At 48.7% G+C, this 25,026-nt stretch overlaps 1 protein-coding gene across 1 annotated transcript in view; it reads right to left on the bottom strand.

The window, feature by feature from the left end:
• The window catches only part of col11a2 (collagen, type XI, alpha 2), a gene marked incomplete at both ends in the record, with an annotated part of 47,351 nt that overhangs the window by 5,295 nt on the left and 17,030 nt on the right, over nt 1-25,026 (bottom strand). Inside the window, 42 exons of the mRNA XM_084491247.1 lie at nt 44-79; nt 479-532; nt 1,071-1,232; nt 1,824-1,877; nt 2,718-2,825; nt 3,137-3,190; nt 4,265-4,318; nt 4,704-4,757; nt 5,431-5,484; nt 5,960-6,067; nt 6,162-6,215; nt 6,884-6,937; nt 7,095-7,148; nt 7,594-7,647; nt 8,629-8,736; nt 8,861-8,914; nt 9,014-9,067; nt 9,321-9,428; nt 9,777-9,884; nt 10,805-10,858; nt 11,707-11,904; nt 12,720-12,773; nt 13,382-13,435; nt 15,604-15,657; nt 15,774-15,818; nt 15,946-15,999; nt 16,176-16,220; nt 16,653-16,706; nt 16,897-16,950; nt 17,385-17,492; nt 17,991-18,044; nt 18,521-18,565; nt 19,326-19,379; nt 20,157-20,201; nt 20,336-20,389; nt 21,035-21,079; nt 21,657-21,710; nt 23,961-24,005; nt 24,301-24,354; nt 24,484-24,528; nt 24,797-24,850; nt 24,936-24,989. Coding sequence (XP_084347373.1) covers nt 44-79; nt 479-532; nt 1,071-1,232; nt 1,824-1,877; nt 2,718-2,825; nt 3,137-3,190; nt 4,265-4,318; nt 4,704-4,757; nt 5,431-5,484; nt 5,960-6,067; nt 6,162-6,215; nt 6,884-6,937; nt 7,095-7,148; nt 7,594-7,647; nt 8,629-8,736; nt 8,861-8,914; nt 9,014-9,067; nt 9,321-9,428; nt 9,777-9,884; nt 10,805-10,858; nt 11,707-11,904; nt 12,720-12,773; nt 13,382-13,435; nt 15,604-15,657; nt 15,774-15,818; nt 15,946-15,999; nt 16,176-16,220; nt 16,653-16,706; nt 16,897-16,950; nt 17,385-17,492; nt 17,991-18,044; nt 18,521-18,565; nt 19,326-19,379; nt 20,157-20,201; nt 20,336-20,389; nt 21,035-21,079; nt 21,657-21,710; nt 23,961-24,005; nt 24,301-24,354; nt 24,484-24,528; nt 24,797-24,850; nt 24,936-24,989 — 2,763 coding nt within the window. The remainder of the gene's footprint in view (nt 1-43; nt 80-478; nt 533-1,070; nt 1,233-1,823; nt 1,878-2,717; nt 2,826-3,136; nt 3,191-4,264; nt 4,319-4,703; nt 4,758-5,430; nt 5,485-5,959; nt 6,068-6,161; nt 6,216-6,883; nt 6,938-7,094; nt 7,149-7,593; nt 7,648-8,628; nt 8,737-8,860; nt 8,915-9,013; nt 9,068-9,320; nt 9,429-9,776; nt 9,885-10,804; nt 10,859-11,706; nt 11,905-12,719; nt 12,774-13,381; nt 13,436-15,603; nt 15,658-15,773; nt 15,819-15,945; nt 16,000-16,175; nt 16,221-16,652; nt 16,707-16,896; nt 16,951-17,384; nt 17,493-17,990; nt 18,045-18,520; nt 18,566-19,325; nt 19,380-20,156; nt 20,202-20,335; nt 20,390-21,034; nt 21,080-21,656; nt 21,711-23,960; nt 24,006-24,300; nt 24,355-24,483; nt 24,529-24,796; nt 24,851-24,935; nt 24,990-25,026) is intronic.

Raw genomic sequence — 25,026 nt, 5'->3', positions numbered from 1 at the left:
TAACCTTAAGGCCTTAACGAGGGGATTAGTAAGGTCTACTCACGCTGGCTCCCTTCGCTCCCTTGATTCCTTGAGGACCCTGGAATAATAAATTAGAACTTGTGAACACATGAACCATCATCACAGCTCTATAGGTTATCACTACTGATTGATGAACACATGAACATCTATAGGTGATCACTACAGACAGGTGAACACATGAACATCTATAGGTAATCGCTACAGAGTGGTGAACACATGAACATCTATAGGTGATCACTACAGACAGGTGAACACATGAACATCTATAGGTAATCGCTACAGAGTGGTGAACACATGAACATCTATAGGTAATCGCTACAGAGTGGTGAACACATGAACATCTCTATAGGTGATCACTACAGAGTGGTGAGCACATGAACATCTATAGGTGATCACTACAGACAGGTGAACACATGAACATCTCTACATGTAAACGTTAAAGGTCAAAGGGTCTTACAGGCAGACCGGGAGGTCCAGAGGGTCCTAGTGGTCCGGTGGCGCCGGACAGACCCTGGAACCAAGCAGAGACACACGGTGAGAACAGAGGTCAGACAAACAGAGGTCACAGGGTCAGGGGTCAGACAAACAGAGGTCGCAGGGTCAGGGGTCAGACTAGGGGGTCTAGACCCAGGGTCAGGGGTCAGACTAGGGGGTCCAGACCCAGGTCACAGGGTCAGGGGTCAGACTGGGGGGGGTCTAGACCAAGGTCACAGGGTCAGGGGTCAGACTAGGGGTCTAGACTCAGGTCACAGGGTCAGGGGTCAGACTAGGGGGGGTCAAGACCCAGGTCAGAGGGTTAGGGGTCAGACTAGGGGTCTAGACTCAGGTCACAGGGTCAGGGGTCAGACTAGAGGGTGTAGACCCAGGGTCAGGGGTCAGACCCAGGGTCACAGGGTCAGGGGTCAGACTAGGGGGTCCAGACCCAGGGTCACAGGGTCAGGGGTCAGACCCAGGGTCACAGGGTCAGGGGTCAGACTAGGGGGTGTAGACCCAGGGTCAGGGGTCAGACTGGGGGGTCCAGACCCAGGTGGGGGGTGGGGGTGACGTACGGTCTCTCCCTTGGGGCCCCCGGTGCCGTGGGAGCCGGTCATGCCGCGGTCTCCCTTCTCTCCCTGCTCCCCGGGGGGTCCGATCAGACCGATCAGACCCGGGTGACCCTTCTCGCCCTTGGAACCCGGATCTCCTCTCAACCCGAGAAGACCAGGAGGCCCCTGCAGGAGGAGAGGGGAGGAGGAGGAGGAGAGGGGAGGGAGGAGGAGGAGGAGAGGAAGGGGAGGAGGAGAGGGAGGGGGAGGAGAGGGAGGCAAAGAGAGAGGAGGAGAGGGGAGGAGGAGGAGGAGAGGGGAGGGAGGAGGAGGAGGAGAGGAAGGGGAGGAGGAGAGGGAGGGGGAGGAGAGGGAGGAGAGAAGAGAGGGGGAGGAGAGGGAGGAGGAGAAGGAGAAGGAGAGAGAGGAGGAGGAGAGGGAGGAGAGCAGAGAGGGAAGAAGGGGAGGAGGAGAGGGAAGAGAGAAGAGAGGGAGGAGGGAGGGAGGAGGAGGAGAGAAGAGAGGGGAGGTGGGGGAGGAGGAGAGACATGGTTAACATGTATTCTGTGCACCCGCTCTAATGTCACGTTTATGCACCACCAGGAAACATCTGGAAACATCTAATGGACCGGCTGGAGCCCTCATGTTGTATTTAGCACTTTAGCAAAACTACAGGAAGTACATTTAGAAACAGGAAGTGCAGCGTTCTGAAGGACAGGTGGGTCCACTGTCCTGTTGACGGCTGTGAGGAGGTGGACGAGGAGGTGGAGGACTTACCAGAGGTCCTGGGGGTCCCTTCTGTCCGGCCAGGCCAGGAGACCCCTGCTCCCCCTGCAACACACCAGCACAAAACACACGTCAACTCCCACAATGCAGCACTGCCTGCCCTCGCTCTAACCCCACAGGCCTATAGCGCAGCCTCCTCACTTTAAAGTTAGGACATTTTAAACACAACTGAAAGCAACTGGAGACTCAAGACCCACTTGTTCAGAGTTCACCGAGACTCTGCATAGCCTCCCCCCTTACCCCCCCACACCCCTCTTACACACTTATTGTGTGTGGCACTTAATGTATGCACTTATTGTGTGTTGTACGTCCTGGGACTTAAACACAGTACTTAGCATTGTGTAGCATCTTATCCTAGCTATCTGTGTTGTACACAGGGAATGGGTTAACCTAGTGATGGTTAGTGTATACGGGGAATGGGTTAACCTAGTGATGGTTAGTGTATACGGGGAATGGGTTAACCTAGTGATGGTTAGTGTATACGGGGAACGGGTTAACCTAGTGATGGTTAGTGTATACGGGGAATGGGTTAACCTAGTGATGGTTAGTGTATACGGGGAACGGGTTAACCTAGTGATGGTTAGTGTATACGGGGAACGGGTTAACCTAGTGATGGTTAGTGTATACGGGGAATGGGTTAACCTAGTGATGGTTAGTGTGTACGGGGGAATGGGTTAACCTAGTGATGGTTAGTGTATACGGGGGACGGGTTAACCTAGTGATGGTTAGTGCTTGGCACTTGGTTCTATGAACGTCCTCACTGTACCCACAGAGATATATTGTTGTCGCCCTGAATGTAAATGTTAACGCAAATAAGACAAGAACAACCAAGCGCAAAACAAGCGAGGCGCTGAAACGGACGACGAGTCCAAACAAAGTACTGACCACGGATCCAGGGAGGCCCCTGAGACCCTCGGTTCCGGGCTTTCCTGGCTGTCCCTGGGGCCCCACGGGGCCCGTCTTTCCTGGGGCGCCGACCGCGCCGGGGTCTCCCTGCAGAGAGAGAGAGAGAGGGAACATCGCAGCGAAACGTTATCACCCGGCCGCGAACGCAACGATGAGTCTGTTCTGGATCCACACACAACACGTGAAGCCCCCGTCTGTTAGAACGCAGTCTTCACCTCGTTCAACTAAGTTGAACTTCGGAAGTATTAGTCCCGAAGAAAGGAGGAGGGACTGAGGAGTTGTGACGTCACAAAAGCGTGCGGTTGCCAGGAAACGGTGGAAGCCCTGAAAGGCATTGATCTGACCGCCTTAAAACAAGCGAACGACCTTGAAGCAGAGTTTGACCTTTGAACCCTCACCTTGGTTCCCTTCTCCCCCTGTCTTCCTTCAGGTCCTTTGGTTCCGGCAGGGCCCTGGGAAATCAGACACAGGAACAGAATGAGACGGGAAAACTTAAGAATTTCTAATCTAAGAATGTATCACAGTTAGACTTCTTGTTGTCTGAAAAGTGAGATGAAAATAAAGTTTGGTTGACCAATTTAAGGATTACGGTTGACAGTCTGGCGTCGCTGCTCTAGAGTCTCTCTACTTAATGCAATAAAAGTGTGGCTTCAACGGTCGACTGTTCTAGAGTCTTCACAGAGTCTTCTTAACCTCACAAGTAAACTGTTCTAGAGCCCAATGTTCTAGAGTCTTCATAGAGTCTTCTTAACCTCACAGGTAAACTGTTCTAGAGCCCAATGTTCTAGAGTCTTCATAGAGTCTTCTTAACCTCACAGGTAAACTGTTCTAGAGCCCAACGTTCTGGAGTCTTCACAGAGTCCTCTTAACCTCACAGGTAAACTGTTCTAGAGCCCAACGTTCTGGAGTCTTCACAGAGTCCTCTTAACCTCACAGGTAAACTGTTCTAGAGCCCAATGTTCTAGAGTCTTCATAGAGTCTTCTTAACCTCACAGGTAAACTGTTCTAGAGCCCAACGTTCTGGAGTCTTCACAGAGTCCTCTTAACCTCACAGGTAAACTGTTCTAGAGCCCAATGTTCTAGAGTCTTCACGGAGTCTTCTTAACCTCACAGGTAAACTGTTCTAGAGCCCAATGTTCTAGAGTCTTCATAGAGTCCTCTTAACCTCACAGGTAAACTGTTCTAGAGCCCAACGTTCTAGAGTCTTCACGGAGTCTTCTTAACCTCACCGGTCGACCGTTCTAGAGCCCAACGTTCTAGAGCCGGTCTACCGTTCTAGAGCACATTGTTCTAGAGTCTTCACGGAGGACTACTGAACCTTCGGAGACTTGAAGCACTTTTCTCTGAGTCAAATCTTCGCTGGGGTTGAGTCTTAAAGCAGGAGAGTTCTACACTAGAGCACCAGGACAGCATCGTAGGGCAGCGGCAGTCAGGGACTCGAACCGGCGGCCACCCATTCACGTCTTCTGAAGGTTCTCCGTTCACGTTCTCCGTACCGTATGCACAGAACCTCAAACCCAACCTACCCTCTTCCCAAGAGGTCCGGGCGGTCCGTTCTCTCCGGTGGGTCCCGGGGAACCCTGCAGCGCAGAGGGGAAGTGAGTTGAACAACGGCGACCCCACAACAGGAAGTGACATCACAAATACAAACATGACATGAGTCAGGTTTGAACACCAGTATATGATGGGTTAGTAATTGCAACAGCTCAGTACACCATAACTGTAGTGTCTGTGCATACAGAAACATAACGGTAAAAACATAACAGTAAAACACAACAAAGGTATCTCTACAACATGATATTAGTCAATACAGAATAACAATAGTGTCTGTAGTCACAAAACATAACTATAGTATGAATATTCAGTAAAACATAACTATAGTATGTGTAGTATAACATGGCTATAGTTTGTGTACATAATCTAGTTAGATAAACATGAGAGATAGTAAAGTTAGAGGAAACTCACAGCTTCTCCTTGCTCTCCGTCCTCTCCTCGGTCTCCCTTGGCTCCGTCCTGACCCTGAGGAGACAAGGAGACAAGGAGACTTAGAACCAGCTAACTCATCGAGGTCTGAACACAAGGAGACTTAGAACCAGCTAACTCATCGAGGTCTGAGCCTGAACAGGGTTATTGTTAACATTATGTAGCTAGGATAACTACCAGGGACTAGGTACAGTAATAAGCATGGACTAGTTAAGGTATTTAACATGGACTAGTTAAGGTATTTAACATGGACTAGTTAAGGTATTTAACAGGGACTAGTTAAGGTATTTAACAGTGACTAGTTAAGGTTATTAATTGACTAATTAAGGTAAACAACATGGACTAGTTAGGGTAACTAACAGGGACTAGTAAAGGTTATCAGAAGACTAGTTAGGGTAACTAACAGGGACTAGTTAGGGTAATTAACAGTGACTGGTTAGGGTAACTAACAGGGACTGGTTAGGGTAACTAACAGGGACTCGTTAAGGTTATCAGAAGGGACTAGTTAGGGTAACTAACAGGGACTAGTTAGTGTAACTAACAGGGACTAGTTAAGGTTATCAGAAGGGACTAGTTAGGGTAACTAACAGGGACTAGTTAGTGTAACTAACAGGGACTAGTTAAGGTTATCAGAAGGGACTAGTTAGGGTAACTAACAGGGACTAGTTAGGGTAGATGTTGACCGGTAAAGAAGGACGACTGAACTTACTCTGGGTCCGAGCTCTCCGGGGGGTCCGGGGTCGCCGGGGAAACCGACGGGACCCTGAAGGGACGGAACACCGGTTAGACGTCAACCAACCACCGCCATGACATCATCACACCACCGCCATGACATCATCACACCACCGCCATGACATCATCACACCACCGCCATGACATCATCACACCTCACCACCATGACATCATCACACCTCACCACCGCCATGACATCATCACACTTCACCACCGCCATGACATCATCACACCACCGCCATGACATAATCACACCACCGCAATGACATCATCACACCACCGCCATGACATCATCACACCTCATGACGACATCACCTTATATTGTGTGTGTGTGTGTGTGTGTGTGTGTGTGTGTGTGTCTGTGTGTGTGTGTGTGTGTGTGTGTGTGTGTGTGTGTCTGTGTCTGTGTGTGTGTGTGTGTGTGTGTGCATGTGTGTGTGTCTGTGTGTGTGTGTGTGTGTGTGCGTGTGTGTGTGTCTGTGTGTGTGTGTGTGTGTGTGTGTTACCGGGTTTCCTTTGGGTCCGTCGTCTCCCGGTCGTCCTCGTCCTCCGGACGGCCCCGCTAGTCCCGGCTGCCCCGACTCGCCCTTCTCCCCTCGCTCTCCGCGGGGGCCCTGCCATTGGGCCAGAGCACTGTCAGTCACCTCTGGGGACCAATCAGGGCCCTCTCATGGTGTAAAGGGGGGGGGGGGGGGCGGGGACACTCACCTTCTTTCCTGGCTCTCCTCCAATACCCGGGGGTCCGCCCTCACCGGCCTCTCCCTGTCAGACACACGGCGTAGCGTAGCGTAGCATCGCGCGTAGCATAGGGTAGCGTAGCGTAGCATCGCACGTAGCATAGGGTAGCATCGCATTGCGCATAGCATAGGGTAGCATCGCATTGAGCGTAGCATAGCATCGCATCGCATCACGCGTAGCATAGCATCGCATCACGCGTAGCATAGCATCGCATCGCGCGTAGCATAGCGCGTAGCATAGGGTAGCATAGCATAGCATATGGTGGAGCAGAGAAGAATAGAGTGCAAAAGAATGAATAGCGTTGAGTTGTAGTATAGCGTAGCATGGGGTCGTAGCAAGTAGCATAGCGTAGCATAGCACGTGGTGGAATAGGACACAATAGGATGGAGGTTAAAACAGCGTAGCATCGCGTAGCGCAGAAGAGCATAGAATGGCACAGGAGAGAAAGAAACACATCATGTTAATATCAACGAGGAGCGTGATAATGTATGTAAATATATAGTATATAGTGTACTGTATACTGTATGTAACACAGAGTATACAGTATATAGTGTACTGTACACTATATGTAACACATAGTATATAGTACACTATATGTAAACATAGTGTATGTTGTGTACTGTATGTAACATTGTTGTTGTTGTTGTTGTTTATAGCCTACAGTAGACTGTGTGTGGCTGTGGTGTGCCTACCTTCTCTCCGAGCGGTCCAGGGTTACCTATCCCACCAGGGGGTCCTTGGGGACCCTGAGACGGGGCGGGGGGGGGGGGGGGGGGGGGGGGGCGGGGGGAGAGGAAACGAGGCGTTACATCGTCATCGTACCACCGTTAGCATCATATCCTAGCGTAGCTTCACAGAGGTCATAGGTCAAGGGCGACCTCAGAGGACCGGGGCGGTACTCACATCAGCACCGCTAGAACCAGCAGGGCCGCGGGGGCCGGGGGGTCCAGGGGGGCCCTGCAACACAGACACACGCACATCGCTAGGTCACGTAGCATGGCTAACATCGCTAGGTTCACATAGCATGGCTAACATCGCTAGGTCACGTAGCATGGCTCATATCGTTAAGTTATATAGCATGGTTCATATTGCTAGGTTATGTAGCATGGCTAACATCGCTAGGTAACGTAGCATGGCTAACATCGCTAGGTTATGTAGCATTGCTAACATCGCTAGGTCACGTAGCATGGCTAACATCGCTAGGTCACGTAGCATGGCTAACATCGCTAGGTTATGTAGCATGGCTCATATGCTCGGCTACAGAGCATAGCTAATATGCTAGGCTACCCGGCATGACTATTATCAATGGGCTACAAAGCATGGCCGATATGCTAGGCTACACAGAGTTCCCAGGGCTGAACCCTCTCTCTCCCAGTGCTACAGCCCAGGGCGGGGTACGTACCATGGGTCCAACATCGCCGGTCTCTCCCTTCTCTCCTGAGGGTCCTGGAAGGCCCTGTTGGCAGGAACACACACATTAACCCCCGCTCACTGGGAACAAACTGGGATAAAGGATACAGCTGGGATGGAGTACAGACTGTAGCTGGGATAGAGGACAGACTGTAGCTGTGATAGAGGACAGACTGTAGCTGTGATAGAGGACAGACTGTAGCTGTGATAAAGCACAGACTGTGATAAAGAACAGACTGTAGCTGTGATAGAGGACAGACTGTAGCTGTGATAAAGGACAGACTGTAGCTGTGATAGAGGACAGACTGTAGCTGTGATAGAGGACAGACTGTGATAAAGGACAGACTGTAGCTGTGATAAAGGACAGACTGTGATAAAGGACAGACTGTAGCTGTGATAGAGGACAGACTGTAGCTGTGATAAAGGACAGACTGTAGCTGTGATAGAGGACAGACTGTAGCTGTGATAGAGGACAGACTTTAGCTGTGATAGAGGACAGACTGTAGCTGTGATAGAGGACAGACTGTGATAGAGGACAGACTGTAGCTGTGATAGAGGACAGACTGTAGCTGTGATAGAGGACAGACTGTAGCTGTGATAGAGGACAGACTGTGATAGAGGACAGACTGTAGCTGTGATAGAGGACAGACTGTGATAGAGGACAGACTGTAGCTGTGATAGAGGACAGACTGTGATAGAGGACAGACTGTGATAGAGGACAGACTGTAGCTGTGATAGAGGACAGACTGTGATAGAGGACAGACTGTAGCTGTGATAGAGGACAGACTGTAGCTGTGATAGAGGACAGACTGTAGCTGTGATAGAGGACAGACTGTGATAGAGGACAGACTGTGATAGAGGACAGACTGTAGCTGTGATAGAGGACAGACTGTGATAGAGGACAGACTGTAGCTGTGATAGAGGACAGACTGTGATAGAGGACAGACTGACGGTGATACAGTCCAGCCTCAGCCGGTGACCCCCCCCCCCCCCAGTGGTGAGATGAGGTCCCTGAGGTCCAACACACCTGTAGTCCGATGGGTCCGGGGGCCCCGGGGAACCCTCTGGACCCCTCGTCTCCCTTGGAGCCGAACGGCCCCTGCTGTCCCCTGAGTCCCAGCTCTCCATCGGCTCCCTGTCGGGCCCCGGAGACACACGAGAGTCCATTAGTCGCTGAACACCAGTGCTCTGCTGTACTGAGGGGCCCCTCAACCATCGAGGGGCCCCTCAATGGCTCCACAGGGTGCGTCGTTACTTACAGCGGAACCAGGTTGGCCCACGGGGCCCATAGGTCCTGGTGGTCCGGGAGGGCCCTGTCCGCAACACAAACACAATCAGTACCGGGTCAGAACCCCCACACCCCCCCCCCGCCCCCCCTACTCCCCCCGTCTTAAAGCAGCACTAGGACTCACGTGCTCGCCCTTGCCTCCCTTCGCCCCCTTCTGGCCGTGCTCCCCAACTTCACCCTGGAGGGACAACAGCACAAACAACGTGAACAAACAATGAGAACATACACAAGGCACAACGCACACTAGGCAGCCCGTAACACAACGTTAACAGCACACACACAAACACACACACACACACACACTCCACAGGACAAACGATAAGGAACACAACAAACTACAGTATAGTAGCAACGACAAAAATAACAAAAACGCCGGTAAGCTTAGCGGGGTTCAGAGTATGGATCTGGTTCTGAGTGGTGCTGGTACTGGCCTTGTCTCCGTCCTCTCCGGGCACCCCAGGGGTTCCGGCGGCTCCGGGCAGACCAACGGGCCCCTGGACTCCATCCCGTCCTGCTGGCCCCAGAGGGCCCTTCTCCCCCTGGGGGACACACAACCGCCTGTTAGCTCGACCACTTCCTGCCAGCGCTAGGACTTCCTGTTAGCTCTACCACCGCCTGTCAGCAGTAGGGCTTCATGTTAGCATTAGAACTTCCTGTTAGCAGTTTGACTTCCTGTAGTTACTGAACTAACTGTAATTTACAACATGTACTCCCTGTTAGCAGTTCAACTTCTCGGGTCGCAGTTTTACTTTCTGTTTGCGGTAAACATCTTATTCACCGTTGGACTGAAGTGTTAACTGTTGAACATACTGTTGGCGGTCGAACTTCCTGTTATCAGTTGAACTTCCTGTTAAATCCCTGTTAGCGGTTGAACTTCCTGTACTTACGGGACCTCCTTTCTCCCCTGCGTTTCCGGGGGGCCCCTGGGGGCCTGGTCGGCCGGGGGGTCCGATGGGGCCAGCGGTGCCGGCGCCTCCTCTCTCACCGGGGGAACCCTGGAGACAGAACCCCAGAACCACAGGTGAGACCCCAGTCCCCCACGCCAGCGTCAGAACCTTCCTCCACTCTCGGCCTCAGATGGATGAACTACACCCAACATGGTGGTCATCATACTAGGAGAGTCCTTTACTACTATTCACTGTTTAGTGAACAGCCAGACCCTCGTATCCACGGTGACTGGAGAGTTAACACATATTCCCAGCCAGGACAACAGTCTTATAGAGACAACAGACTTATAGAGACAAGTCCTCATTGGACAACAGTCTTATAGAGACAACAGACTTATAGAGACAAGTCCTCATTGGACAACAGTCTTATAGAGACAACAGACTTATAGAGACAAGTCCTCATTGGACAACAGTCTTATAGAGACAACAGTCTTCATTAGACAACAGTCTTCATTGGACAACAGTCTTATAGAGACAACAGTCTTCATTGGACAACAGTCTTATAGAGACAACAGACTTATAGAGACAACAGTCTTATAGAGACAACAGTCCTCATTGGACAACAGTCTTATAGAGACAACAGTCTTGATTAGACAACAGTCTTATAGAGACAACAGTCTTATAGAGACAACAGTCTTATAGAGACAACAGTCTTGATTAGACAACAGTCTTATAGAGACAACAGTCTTCATTGGACAACAGACTTATAGAGACAACAGTCTTATAGAGACAACAGTCTTCATTGGACAACAGTCTTATAGAGACAACAGTCTTCATTGGACAACAGTCTTATAGAGACAACAGTCTTCATTGGACAACAGTCTTATAGAGACAACAGTCTTATAGAGACAACAGTCTTCATTGGACAACAGTCTTATAGAGACAACAGTCCTCATTGGACAACAGTCTTGTTGAGACCAACGGGCCCTGTCTGTGCTTAGGGGTGGGGGGGTTCTGTCAGGACGTACCGCGGGTCCGGGGGGTCCAGCAGGTCCTTCGCTTCCCTTCAAACCGCCGCCTCCCTGGGGGACGAAACGCAAGAGATTAACACAGATTACAGAATATAATCCTGTATTTTTTATATCACCCAGATTACAGATTATAATATTGTATCTTTAATAGCACCCAGAATACAGATTATTATCCTGTATTTTTTATATCACCCAGATTGGAGAATATAATCCTGTAGTTTTGATATCACCCAGATTACAGATTATATTCCTGTATCTTTAATAGTACCAAGATTACAGATTATTATCCTGTATCTTTAATGTTAACCAGATTACAGATTATAATCCTGTAGTTTTAATAGCACCCAGATTACAGATTATAACCCTAGAAACAGATTGCAGTCCTCCCAATGAAAGTAAATCCCTGCGTTGCATCAGGCATAGATAAACCATCTACAGTGTATGTCCTGTACAGGTGGTTTATCAGGCATAGATAAACCATCTACAGTGTATGTCCTGTACAGGTGGTTCATCAGGCATAGATAACTCATCTACAGTGTATATCCTGTACAGGTGGTTCATCAGGCATAGATAAACCATCTACAGTGTATGTCCTGTACAGGTGGTTCATCAGGCATAGATAAACCATCTACAGTGTATGTCCTGTACAGGTGGTTCATCAGGCATAGATAAACCATCTACAGTGTATATCCTGTACAGGTGGTTCATCAGGCATAGATAAACCATCTACAGTGTATGTCCTGTACAGGTGGTTCATCAGGCATAGATAACCCATCTACAGTGTATGTCCTGTACAGGTGGTTCATCAGGCATAGATAACCCATCTACAGTGTATGTCCTGTACAGGTGGTAGCCTGACTACGGTCACGGCCAGTCCCTCTCCATAGAGCCAGACTCACAGGCGTGCCGGGCAGCCCTCTCTCCCCAGGGAAGCCCCTCAGGCCTGCGGGTCCGTCCTTGCCGGGGCCTCCTGAGGGGCCGGGGTCCCCCTTGGTGCCCTCTTTCCCTGAAGGTCCTGACAGACCCTGCTCCCCAGGGGGTCCCGGGGGTCCGGGGTGGCCCCGCTCGCCCAATGGACCGGTCTCTCCTGACGGGCCCTGGAAGGATGGAGGGGAGGGTGGAGGGAGAGGTGGAGGAAGAGGAGGGGAGGTAGAGGAAGAGGAGGGGAGGTGGAGGAAGAGGAGGAGAGGTGGAGGAAGAGGAGGGGAGGTGGAGGAAGAGGAGGAGAGGTGGAGGAAGAGGAGGGGAGGTGGAGGAAGAGGAGGAGAGGTGGAGAGGTGGAGGAGGAAGAGGAGGAGGAGGAAGAGGAGGAGAGGTGGAGGAAGAGGAGGGGAGGTGGAGGAAGAGGAGGGGAGGTGGAGGAAGAGGAGGGGAGGTGGAGGAAGAGGAGGAGAGGTGGAGGAAGAGGAGGAGAGGTAGAGGAAGAGGAGGAGAGGTAGAGGAAGAGGAGGGGAGGTGGAGGAAGAGGAGGAGAGGTGGAGGAAGAGGAGGAGAGGTGGAGGAAGAGGAGGAGAGGAGGAGGAAGAGGAGGAAGAGGAGGAGAGGTGGAGGAGGAAGAGGAGGAGGAGGAAGAGGAGGAGAGGTGGAGGAAGAGGAGGGGAGGTGGAGGAAGAGGAGGGGAGGTGGAGGAAGAGGAGGGGAGGTGGAGGAAGAGGAGGAGAGGTGGAGGAAGAGGAGGAGAGGAGGAGGAAGAGGAGGAGAGGTGGAGGAGGAAGAGGAGGAGAGGTGGAGGAAGAGGAGGGGAGGTGGAGGAAGAGGAGGAGAGGTGGAGGAAGAGGAGGGGAGGATGGAGAGTTGAGGAATGAGTACATTATAGTTGTAATAGGAGTATTGACGTACAGCTACTAATAATACACTCGACCAGCGGTAAAGATAAAGTTAAATGATGTTAGATAAACCCTTGTGGACGTACCTGAGGTCCGACGACTCCGGGAGGTCCTGGGGGTCCCACTTTACCTTGGAAACCCTGAGGAGCAGAACGCACTCAGAACACACCTTCACCTGCTTTAACACACCTTCACCTGCTTTAACACACCTTCACCTGCTTTAACACACCTTCACCTGCTTTAACACACCTTCACCTGCTCTTCACCTGCTTTAACACACCTTCACCTGCTTTAACACACCTTCACCTGCTTTAACACACCTTCACCTGCTTTAACACACCTTCACCTGCTTTAACACACCTTCACCTGCTTTAACACACCTTCAACTAACGTATGACATACTTAACCCCTGAAGAGCAGAATACACTCAGAGTATACCTTCACCTTGTTTAAACTAATCAACTTGTTCAAACCTAAACAAATCTACAATATACCTATAAACATACAGTATAATATACATTAAACCCTGCAGAACAGAATACACTTATAATATACCTTAAACATATATAAACATCTTAAACGCATTTACCTTAAGCTGATATATAATATAGCTTCAACTCGTGCACATAATATATATTCAAGTGATATTTATGTTACACCTTAAAGTTACATAATATACCTTAAATGTGGATATAGTTAACCTCAAACCCTGGAGCTATGAACTATAATGTACGCGTTACAGCCTCACCACTTCTCCTCTCTGTCCCGGGTGTCCGGGAAGTCCGTCTTTCCCTGGAGGGCCCTGGAAGAACAACAGCACGGCGTCACACACCACGCACACCCCCGGACCGTAACCAGGACATCACACACCACGCACACCCCCGGACCCCAACCAGGACATCACACACCACGCACACCCCCGGACCGTAACCAGGACATCACACACCACGCACACCCCCGGACCCTAACCAGGACATCACACACCACGCACACCCCCGGACCGTAACCAGGACATCACACACCACGCACACCCCCGGACCGTAACCAGGACATCACACACCACGCACACCCCCGGACCGTAACCAGGACATCACACACCACGCACACCCCCGGACCCCAACCAGGACATCACACACCACGCACACCCCCGGACCCCAACCAGGACATCACACACCACGCACACCACCCCCGGACCCTAACCAGGACATCACACACCACGCACACCCCCGGACCCTAACCAGGACCACCCAACGCTGAGCTGGACTTTGGGACGTCAGAATCTGAGGCTGGTTTAAGTCTGGTTCAAGTTTGAATTAGTTGAAGAAGTTTGGAGTTGAGCTATATCTAAAGGAACCCCCAACCCTAAAACGACTTATTTGAGATGAAGAGTGATGTCGTGGGTTACGTTGAGTTGCTATGGATCGATCACAAAGCTGTAAATGTCAGATGAGATGTAAATATGCACTCTATTTGCCCTCTATGGGTTAAACAAACGCTATTGTATGGGTAAGTTATTACTGGTTGTTTTTAGGTTGCCAGATTACGGCAATCAACAATCAGGCTACACCCCCCAAATCTGAATATTCTGGTCAGCAAGAAGGCTTTTTTATTTACTTGATAGGCGGGTACCAGCTCAACTAGGGGGGGTGGTCCCCCTTTAAAGGTGCTGTAGGTCAGATTTATTTAAGAGCTATAATTTGATTGTAAAAAGTTAGGAATGCCAAAGTGATCATTCAGCGATAAGTGAGTGAAATGCTCTGTGAGAATATCTGCTACGGTTGGCGGTGCCTGCTCTGTAGAAGCTTGGTCGAGTCATGTCATAAGTATTTTTGTGTTTTAAGTGTGGAATTTAAGTGTGGATTAGTCATGTCATGAGTAGTTTGGTGTCTAAGCTTGTGTTTAAGCGTGGACAAGACATGTCATGTTATGTGTGTTTAAGAACAAGTGTGTGTTTAAATGTGTTTGTTTAAGAGTGTGTTTAAGAGTTTATTTAAGAGTGTGAGTTTAAGTGTGTGTTTAAGCGTGTGTTGAAGTGTGTGTGTGTGTGTGTGTGTGTGTGTGTGTGTGTGTGTGTTTAAGCGTCTGTTTAAACGTGTTTAAGTGTGTGTTTAAGCGTGTGTTTAAGTTTGTGTTTTAAGCGTGCTTTTAAGTGTGCGTCTAAGCATGTGTTTAAGTGTGCGTCTAAGCATGTGTTTAACCCATGTTTAAGAGTGTGTTTGAGTGTGTGTTTAAGCGTGTTTAAGTGTGTGTGTTTAAACGTGTTTAAGCGTGTGTTTAAGTGTGTGTGTTTAAACGTGTTTAAGCGTGTGTTTAAACGTGTTTAAACGTGTTTAAGCATGTGTTTATTAAGCGTGTTTATTAAGCGTGTGTTTTAAGCGTGTGTGTTTAAGTGTGTTTAAGCGTGTGTGTCTGGGCGTGTGTTTTTAAGCGTGTGTTTAACCAGTGTTTAAGCATGTGGTTAAATGCGTGTTTAAGCGTGTGTTTAACCAGTGTTTAACCAGTGTTTAACCAGTGTTTAAGCGTGTGTTTAACCAGTGTTTAACCAGTGTTTAAGTGTGTGTTTAACCAGTGTTTAACCAGTGTTTAACCAGTGTTTAAGCGTGTGTTTAAGCGTGTGTTTAACCAGTGTTTAAGTGTCTGTTTAAGCGTGTGTGTTTAAGCGTGTGTTTAAGCATGTGTTTAACCAGTGTTTAAGTGTGTGTTTAAGTGTGTGTTTAACCAGTGTTTAAGCGTGTGTTTAAGTGTGTTTAACCAGTGTTTAAGCGTGTGTTTAACCAGTGTTTAAGCGTGTGTTTAAGTGTGTTTAACCAGTGTTTAAGCGTGTGTTTAAGTGTGTTTAACCAGTGTTTAAGTGTGTTTAACCAGTGTTTAACCAGTGTTTAAGTGTGTTTAACCAGTGTTTAAGTGTGTTTAACCAGTGTTTAAGCGTGTGTTTAAGTGTGTTTAACCAGTGTTTAAGCGGGGACTTACGGGAGGTCCTTTGGGTCCGGGGAATCCGTTGGCTCCCTGGGCGCCGGGCAGACCCTGAGAACACAAAGCACAACAGCGGTACGGTGACTCAGCGTTTCGGCGGTACGGTGACTCAGCGTTCATTATGAGGGCCGAAAACGAGTGTGACGATGAAGGGGTCCGACACCCACCCTCTCTCCTAGTGGTCCGTGGGGTCCGTCACTTCCTGAGGTTCCCTGGAAAACAAGACGGAGGGGGAGCTTAGGAGATGGGGCAAAAGCAACGATGCAACACAGCGGTAGACGCGATGATGAAGAGGACGTCATAAACGACGGTTTATAACTCGTGCTGGAGGGGCCGTACCTTGGCTCCGGATTTACCGGTACCCCCCCTTGGCCCTCTCTGTCCTCTGGGCCCCTGAGAGAGAGAGAGAGAGAGAGAGAGAGAGAGAGAGAGAGAGAGAGAGAGAGAGAGAGAGAGAGAGATGGACAGACAAATGAAAGAAATAATTAGTGAGTGAATGCTTGTGTTTTTTAACAAACCATTCATTTGTGGATTAAAAATCAAAATGGATGGATGAATAATCTCCATACCGTGGGTCCTCTCTGTCCTCGTGGTCCGGCTTTGCCCCCCAGACCCTGAGGAGAGACAAGAGGAACTCATGTGATATAACCCTCTCCATCAAGACCTCATCCTGAGGCAGCCGTTTGATTGGCTTCCATCCTTGATTGACTCCAAGTTCGATGTCCCGCCCATTTCCTTTTTTGACCTTCCTGCATTCAGTTCTGCACACGTTCATCAGACTCAGTCTTCAGCTCCACCCCCACCCCTCCACCCCCACCACCACCCCTCCAGACCTCCACCCTCACCTCTACACCTCCACCAACACCCCTCCACCCTCACCTCTACACCTCCACCAACACCCCTCCACCCCCACCCCTCCACCACCCCACCTCTACACCTCCACCAACACCCCTCCACCCCCACCCCTCCACCACCCCTCCACCTCCACCCGCTGCCCGGGACCCCAGACATGCGTCACCCAGCGGGTGTCATCAGCCCCTACTCACCCTGGCTCCCTTCTCTCCGTTTGACCCGGGGAACCCGGGGAATCCGAGAGAACCCTGGAGAACATGGAAAAGAGGGGAATGAATGGATGAATCCAGACAGGGGAGTGAGAGTGAATGAAATGAAAAGGGGGAGGAATGGGACGTGTTAATGAGTGAATGAGTGAATGAAGCGAATGAGGAAGTGAGGGAATGACGTGAATGACTGAATGAGTAAGTGAGTGAATGAAGCGAGGGGAAGTCTTACCTTCGGCCCTTGTCTTCCAGGATAACCAGGAAGTCCGGGAACGCCAAGTTTTCCCTGGAATCAGACGATCAGGATCAATAATGAGACAATGATGAAGCCATCAATCAATCAATCAATCAATATACATATATTTATATATATTTATTCCACGGCTCTCCTCAACGCTGTGGAACGCGCCGTTCCCTTGCACGGGCCTTCCCGACTTCCGGCGGTCAATGCTAAGCATTTAATGACGGCTGTCAAGGAGCGGGATAATGTGTAGAACGTCCGGTTCGTCCTGTCGGGGCTTATTTTCCCGATAATGACTGGCGTTCTATACATTATCCTTTACATAACGACCGGCGTTCTATACATTATCCCTTACATAATGACCGGCGTTCTATACATTATCCCTTACATAATGACCGCCGTTCTATACATTATCCCTTACATAACGGCGTGTGTGTGTGTGTGTGTGTGTGTGTGTGTGTGTGTGTGTGTGAACCCACCTTCTCTCCGACCAGGCCGATGGGTCCCAGTTCACCTGGGGGCCCCACGCGGCCCTTGGGCCCCTCGGGACCGTCCTCCCCTCTGGGGCCCGGGACTCCCAGCTCGCCCTGTTGCCACGGAAACACAGACGTTACGCGGACGTTACGGACGTAAACCCGGACTGACTTCAGGGCCGACGCGGCGCCGGAACGCGTCACTCAGACGTGTGCACTGTACAGTTTTAGTGTTTTATGTATTTTAGAATTTTTTTAATTTGAGAATTTGGGGTATTTTCAAATATGTAAGTAGTTTGTATATTTGACTATTTTAGCATTGTATTGATTTGTTACTCTGTTGTCAGCGTCTCTTTATAAATAGGGTTTGGGTAAATCTCCACCTAGTGGACAATGCAGCCGTTGCAGCTGTACATTCGAACCGAATACAATTATTCAAATCTGATGACTTGACTGACAATTATGATTGATCTTAAATATACTATTAATATTATTATCGAATTGACTGCTAAAAGTTGTATGAAAATCAAACCCCATTTTGTGTTGAGTTTTTTATTTTTATGTCAAGCGTTGACATAAATGTTCGATCGAACGTGTCGACCATCCACTCACCCGCTCTCCTTTGACTCCAAAGTCTCCCTTAACTCCTGGGAAACCGTCCTCGCCCTGGAAACACAACAGACCATGAACTACACACACAACAGACCATGAACTACACACACAACAGACCATGAACTACACACACAAAACACCAAAAATTTAACTTTTCTCTTGGTGGAATGTGATGATGAATATGCAAAGAGTTGCTATGAAAAGTAGTGATTGGAGCTGAGAGATTCAGAGCTCAGGGTTGAAAAACAAGCGGGCAGCTTAGGGCTAACTTGACTCCAGCAGTTTGTCGGTTGAACGGCGAATATATACAAGTTAGAAAAGGCTTTTATACACAGACTCTCACAGGGGGAACCGAGACAAGTCACCGAGGAGCAGGCAGGAGTTGAATCTCTTGCTCAAGGATAATTACACACAGGCTACAGATATCAGGGTTCAAACCCAGAACCTTTCTCAGGGAGGTGAACACTGTAGCCGCTGGCGTCTCTCCTGTCTGTCACGAGTCGTACAGGACAATGAGAAGGTCCACCCACCTTCTCTCCTTTGTGTCCCTTCAGACCGCGAATGCCTTGAGTTCCCTGAGAGGAGATGAACAGCAAAGGTCAACAAGACAGACAACCTCAGACAGACAACCTCAGACAACCTCAGACAACCTCAGACAGACAACCTCAGACAACCTCACACAGACAACCTCAGACAGACAACCTCAGACAACCTCAGACAGACAACCTCAGACAGACAACCTCAGACAACCTCAGACAGACAACCTCAGACAACCTCAGACAGACAACCTCAGACAGACAACCTCAGACAACCTCAGACAGACAACCTCAGACAGACAACCTCAGACAACCTCAGACAGACAACCTCAGACAGACAACCTCAGACAGACAACCTCAGACAACCTCAGACAGACAACCTCAGACAGACAACCTCAGACAGACAACCTCAGACAACCTCAGACAACCTCACACAGACAACCTCAGACAGACAACCTCAGACAACCTCAGACAGACAACCTCAGACAGACAACCTCAGACAGACAACCTCAGACAGACAACCTCAGACAGACAACCTCAGACAGACAACCTCAGACAACCTCAGACAACCTCAGACAGACAACCTCAGACAGACAACCTCAGACAACCTCAGACAACCTCACACAGACAACCTCAGACAGACAACCTCAGACAACCTCAGACAGACAACCTCAGACAGACAACCTCAGACAGACAACCTCAGACAGACAACCTCAGACAACCTCAGACAGACAACCTCACACAGACCACACACGGACCCTGGACCATAGACCCATGACCACGATGGGCTCCTACTCACCTTCAGTCCTCGGGGCCCTGGGTACCCGATCGTCCCCTGGGGGCCGCTGGGGCCCTGAGAGACGGAGGAGAGGAAGAGGAGGGACACAGAGAAAGAGAAAGACAAACCAAGAGAACGTGATCAACGCAGTTCACAATGAAACACAATGAACAGTCACAGTCACACTGCTAAATATACTACAACAACCTTCAGGCAATTTACAAGACGTGTTTGACTGCTTCTGGAAGGGTTGGACCACACTATGGTTGATCCTGAGCAGCTCTCAGCCCCAGCTACAAGGTGTGTGTTGTACGTCCTGGCACTTAATGTACGCACTTATTGTATGTTTTTACATCCTGGCACTTAAGAACAGTTCTTAGCATAATGTAGCATCTTCTCCTAGCTATCTCTGTTGTATACGGGGAATGGGTTAACCTAGTGATGGTTAGTGTATACGGGGAATGGGTTAACCTAGTGATGGTTAGTGTATACTGGGAATGGGTTAACCTAGTGATGGTTAGTGTATACTGGGAATGGGTTAACCTTGTGATTGTTAGTGCTTGGCACTTGGTTCTATGAACATTCTCACTGTACCCACAGAGATATATTGTTGTTTCTCCTTCTTCTGACAAATGTACTTATTGTAAGTCGCTTTGGAGAAATGCGTCATGCAAAACGCCCTCAATGTAAATGTAATGTAAAGGTATGGTGGACACAGCCACTCCCCCTGGAGCTCAGTCTCAGGTCAACACCGCCCCCATAGGACCTCATCCCATGTCAGGCCTGTGGTTCTGGGACACCAGGTGCATCCAGGTGTGGCCAGGTGTGGCCCAGGTGTGTTGAGACACCCACCTGGTTCCCCTTGGTTCCAGAGGGGCCCTCCTTTCCTGGGTGACCCTAAGAGAGCAGCGTCCAAGAGGTCAAAGGTCAGTGTTACACAGTGGTCAAGACGTTAGTGTATCTTTGGGATTGGTGTGTGGACGGGGTGGGGGTGGGGGGTGGGGGTGGGGGGGTGTCGCTGGGGGGCCTACCGGGGGGCCGTCGGCTCCGGGCATCCCTGGGAGCCCTGGTTTGCCTGTGGGGCCCTGGAGGAGAACAGAGGGACGTTAGCAGAGCTGCCTGTAGCCCTCCTGCTCACCACAGGGGGCGCTGTGAGTCACTGAGGGTCATTAAGGTCAATGTTTATTATTAGCTCAATCTTTGAGCTGGACTTTATTCACTTTTAGATTAATAAAGAAGATTAACTTTATTTTTGGGGTCGTTTGTCTCTACTCAACTTTATTTTAATTTTTTTCTTAAGTCTTTTCAGTCTTCTGCGGAGACAACTTTGTAGAATATTTCAGTCGATAAGGTGAACATTTTGTCCCAAGGTCTTCAGCTATACTTTATTCCCAAATTGTTCAACTGAACTTTTTCCAAGTACATCTGCATCAGCGCAGAATTATCTTTGATGTATCAATCGCTGTTTATATTTTCAATGTCTCTCAATAATAAATATCTATACTATCAATATCAATATGATAAATACCTATGCTATAATATGATCAATATCTATATTATAAATATCTATATTGGCAATAGCTATGTTATCAATATCAATATCAATATTATCAATATCTGTTATCATTATCTATGTTGTCAATATCTATAATGAATATCTAGAATCTATCTATGAAGTTAATATCTTCATGATCAATATCTATATCTATATCTATATCTATATCAATCACCTTCTCCCCTGGTGGTCCAATAGCTCCTTGAGGTCCGGGCATGCCCTGAAAAACACACACACACACACACACACACACACGCACACACACACGCACACACACACACACACACTTTTTACTCCAGCATATTGTGCCATATATCTTTTAACTGATATAATATTTTGATGATATATTATATCATCATTGTGTATCGTAGGCTCATATCATACATCATATATAAATCATACCCTCTCACCTGGGGTTCATCATATCATATCATATCATATATCATATCATATATCATATCATATCATATCATATATCATATCATATCATATCATATATCATATCATATATCATATCATATCATATCATATATCATATCATATCATATATCATATCATATCATATATCATATCATATCATATCATATATCATATCATATATCATATCATATCATATATCATATCATATCATATATCATATCATATCATATCATATCATATCATATATCATATCATATCATATCATATCATATCATATCATATATCATATCATATCATATCATATCATATCATATATCATATCATATCATATCATATCATATCATATTCGGGCCATCCCAGGTGGGCCACCCTCTCACCTGAGTCCCTGAGGTTCCCTGCTGGCCTGGAGGTCCTGGCTCTCCTTGTGGTCCCTGGAGGAGGAGAAGAAGAATACATCATGTACCCTACATCAGGACCATAGTGTACCCTACATCATCACCATCATGTACCCTACATCATCACCATCATGTACCCTACATCAGGACCATAGTGTACCCTACATCATCACCATCATGTACCCTACATCATCACCATCATGTACCCTACATCAGGACCATAGTGTACCCTACATCATCACCATCATGTACCCTACATCATCACCATCATGTACCCTACATCAGGACCATAGTGTACCCTACATCATCACCATCACGTACCCTACATCAGGACCATAGTGTACCCTACATCAGGAACATCATGTACCCTACATCAGGACCATCGTGTACCCTACATCAGGACCATAGTGTACCCTACATCATCACCATCATGTACCCTACATCAGGACCATAGTGTACCCTACATCATCACCATCATGTACCCTACATCAGGACCATAGTGTACCCTACATCATCACCATCATGTACCCTACATCAGGACCATAGTGTACCCTACATCATCACCATCATGTACCCTACATCAGGACCATAGTGTACCCTACATCAGGACCATCATGTACCCTACATCAGGACCATAGTGTACCCTACATCAGGACCATAGTGTACCCTACATCAGGACCATCATGTACCCTACATCATCACCATCATGTACCCTACATCAGGACCATAGTGTACCCTACATCAGGACCATAGTGTACCCTACATCAGGACCATAGTGTACCCTACATCAGGACCATAGTGTACCCTACATCAGGACCATAGTGTACCCTACATCAGGACCATAGTGTACCCTACATCAGGACCATAGTGTACCCTACATCAGGACCATAGTGTACCCTACATCATCACCATCACGTACCCTACATCATCACCATCATGTACCCTACATCAGGACCATAGTGTACCCTACATCATCATGTACCCTACATCAGGACCATAGTGTACCCTACATCAGGACCATAGTGTCCCCTACATCATCATGTACCCTACATCAGGACCATAGTGTACCCTACATCAGGACCATAGTGTCCCCTACATCAGGACCATAGTGTACCCTACATCAGGACCATAGTGTACCCTACATCATCATGTACCCTACATCAGGACCATAGTGTACCCTACATCAGGACCATAGTGTCCCCTACATCAGGACCATAGTGTACCCTACATCAGGACCATAGTGTACCCTACATCATCACCATCATGTACCCTACATCAGGACCATAGTGTACCCTACATCATCACCATCATGTACCCTACATCAGGACCATAGTGTACCCTACATCATCACCATCATGTACCCTACATCAGGACCATAGTGTACCCTACATCATCACCATCATGTACCCTACATCAGGACCATCATGTACCCTACATCAGGAACATCGTGTACCCTACATCAGGACCATAGTGTACCCTACATCATCACCATCATGTACCCTACATCAGGACCATAGTGTACCCTACATCAGGACTATAGTGTACCCTACATCATCATGTAACCTACATCATCACCATCATGTACCCTACATCAGGACCATAGTGTAACCTACATCATCACCATCATGTACCCTACATCAGGACCATAGTGTACCCTACATCATCATGTCCCCTACATCAGGACCATCATGTACCCTACATCATAGTGTACCCTACATCATCATCATAGTGTACCCTACATCAGGGCCATAGTGTATCCTACATCAGGACCATCATGTACCCTACATCATAGTGTACCCTACATCATCACCATAGTGTCGCCTACATCAGGACCATGGTTTACCCTACATCAGGACCATAGTGTCCCCTACATCAGGGCCATAGTGTATCCTACATCAGGACCATCATGTACCCTACATCATAGTGTACCCTACATCATCACCATAGTGTCGCCTACATCAGGACCATGGTGTACCCTACATCATCACCATCATGTACCCTACATCATGGTGTACCCTACATCATGGTGTACCCTACATCATGTTGTACCCTACATCATGGTGTACCCTACATCATGGTGTACCCTACATCATGGTGTACCTACATCATGGTGTACCCTACATCATGGTGTACCTACATCATGGTGTACCCTACATAATGGTGTACCTACATCATGGTGTACCCTACATCATGGTGTACCTACATCATGGTGTACCTACATCATGGTGTACCCTACATCATGTTGTACCCTACATCATGTTGTACCCTACATCAGTCTTTACTCACCAGGTTTCCTTTGGGTCCGTGGGGGCCGTCGTTACCGCGGACCCCCTGAAACACAGAGGATCAGTTAGAGCAGGACTGTGGTCAGGCCTGATCCGGCCGTCCAGCCGCTGTGTTTCTGCTGACCGGAGGTTCGTTAGGCCAGCCCAGTTCAGACCGGCCCACACAGCTGCATACATTATGTAGTCATCTAATGGTCTAGTGGTCTGGTGGTCTAGTGAGCTAGTGGTCTAGTGGTCTAGTGGTCTAGTGAGCTAGTGGTCTGGTGGTCTGGTGGTCTAGTGGTCTAGTGGTCTAGTGGTCTAGTGGTCTAGAAGGTTTGGATGATCTGGTTTCTACTCACCGGAGGTCCACCAATCCCTGGAGGGCCTTTAGGTCCCAGTAATCCACGAGGTCCCTACACACACACACACACACACACACACACACACACCATTAATAACCACAGAGCCACTGAATAGTGTTAAATAGTTGACGTTCAGATATTGATCAATAGGAAGGGATGGATCGTCATGGCAACACTCACGGGTTCACCTGAGAGTCCTCGCTGTCCCAGCTCTCCGTCGTCGCCCTGGAAACACAGACAGGGTCAAAACGCTCTCATCACCACAGACAGACAGACAGACAGACAGACAGAGAGACAGACAGAGAGACAGACAGACGAACAGACTGACAGATAGACAGACAGACGAACAGACTGACAGACAGACGAACAGACTGACAGACAGACAGACAGACAGACAGACAGACAGACAGAGAGACAGACAGACGAACAGACTGACAGACAGACGAACAGACTGACAGACAGACAGACAGACAGACAGACAGGTGGTCCTCACCCTCTCTCCATCCTCTCCCTGAGACCCCAGAGGGCCCATGGGTCCTGTGTCGCCCTGCAAACACAGCGGGAATCAAACCCACACCCTGTGTATGTTGTGTGTACGTTGTGGTACGTTGTGTGTATGTTGCGTGTTTTACCCTGTGGCCTTTGTCTCCAGGGAGACCGGGAAGCCCGTCGAACCCACGGTCGCCCTGAGGGAGAGAAGACACACACGTTACAACACACACT

The sequence above is a fragment of the Micromesistius poutassou genome (assembly GCF_964030765.1).
Source record: "Micromesistius poutassou genome assembly, contig: SCAFFOLD_2851, whole genome shotgun sequence".
NCBI lineage: Eukaryota > Metazoa > Chordata > Actinopteri > Gadiformes > Gadidae > Micromesistius > Micromesistius poutassou.
The sequence above is the reverse complement of the archived record's forward strand: the minus strand, read 5'-3'. Positions and strand labels throughout refer to the sequence as shown.